This window comes from Eurypyga helias, unplaced genomic scaffold (assembly GCF_000690775.1).
Source record: "Eurypyga helias isolate BGI_N326 unplaced genomic scaffold, ASM69077v1 scaffold34388, whole genome shotgun sequence".
NCBI classification, from domain to species: domain Eukaryota; kingdom Metazoa; phylum Chordata; class Aves; order Eurypygiformes; family Eurypygidae; genus Eurypyga; species Eurypyga helias.
In genome coordinates, this window is record NW_010266865.1 from 577 (window position 1) to 1,027 (window position 451).

At 63.6% G+C, this 451-nt stretch overlaps 1 protein-coding gene across 1 annotated transcript in view; it reads left to right on the forward strand.

Moving 5' to 3' along the window:
* Positions 1–451, forward strand: part of LOC104513778 (tyrosine-protein kinase HCK-like) — a gene marked incomplete at its 5' end in the record, with an annotated part of 4,956 nt that overhangs the window by 357 nt on the left and 4,148 nt on the right. The window contains one exon of the mRNA XM_010157240.1: positions 237–313. Coding sequence (XP_010155542.1) covers positions 237–313 — 77 coding nt within the window. The remainder of the gene's footprint in view (positions 1–236; positions 314–451) is intronic.

The following is a 451-nucleotide window of genomic DNA, read 5'->3' on the forward strand; positions in this document are numbered from 1 at the left end:
CACAGCCTTGGGAGAGGGAGGGATGGGGATGAGAAAGAGCCGCTCTGCAAGGCAGGAGGGAGCCTGCAGCAGGGCTTGGCCCTCTGCTCGATCCCTGGGAACTGGGTGGGGGTCAGGTGTGTGTCCTGAATGAGTCCCCACATTATGCTCCAGCCCCCCGGACCCTGTGCTGCTCACAGGACCCATGGGCAGGCTCCGGCTGAGCCATCAGCCCTGGCACCCTTCCCTGTCCGCAGGGAGCTTGCTGGATTTCCTGAAGAGCGACGAGGGGAACAAGCAGCCACTCCCGAAGCTGATCGACTTCTCTGCCCAGGTGAGGAGGGAGCTGACCGTCTCCAGCTCCCCCTTCCCCCTGAGAAGGCTGAACGGGGGGATGGAGGAGCCCAAGAGCTTGCCCAGGACTTGACCAGGCAAACATTGGGGGTAGCGGGGATGCGGGAAAGGAGCCGTT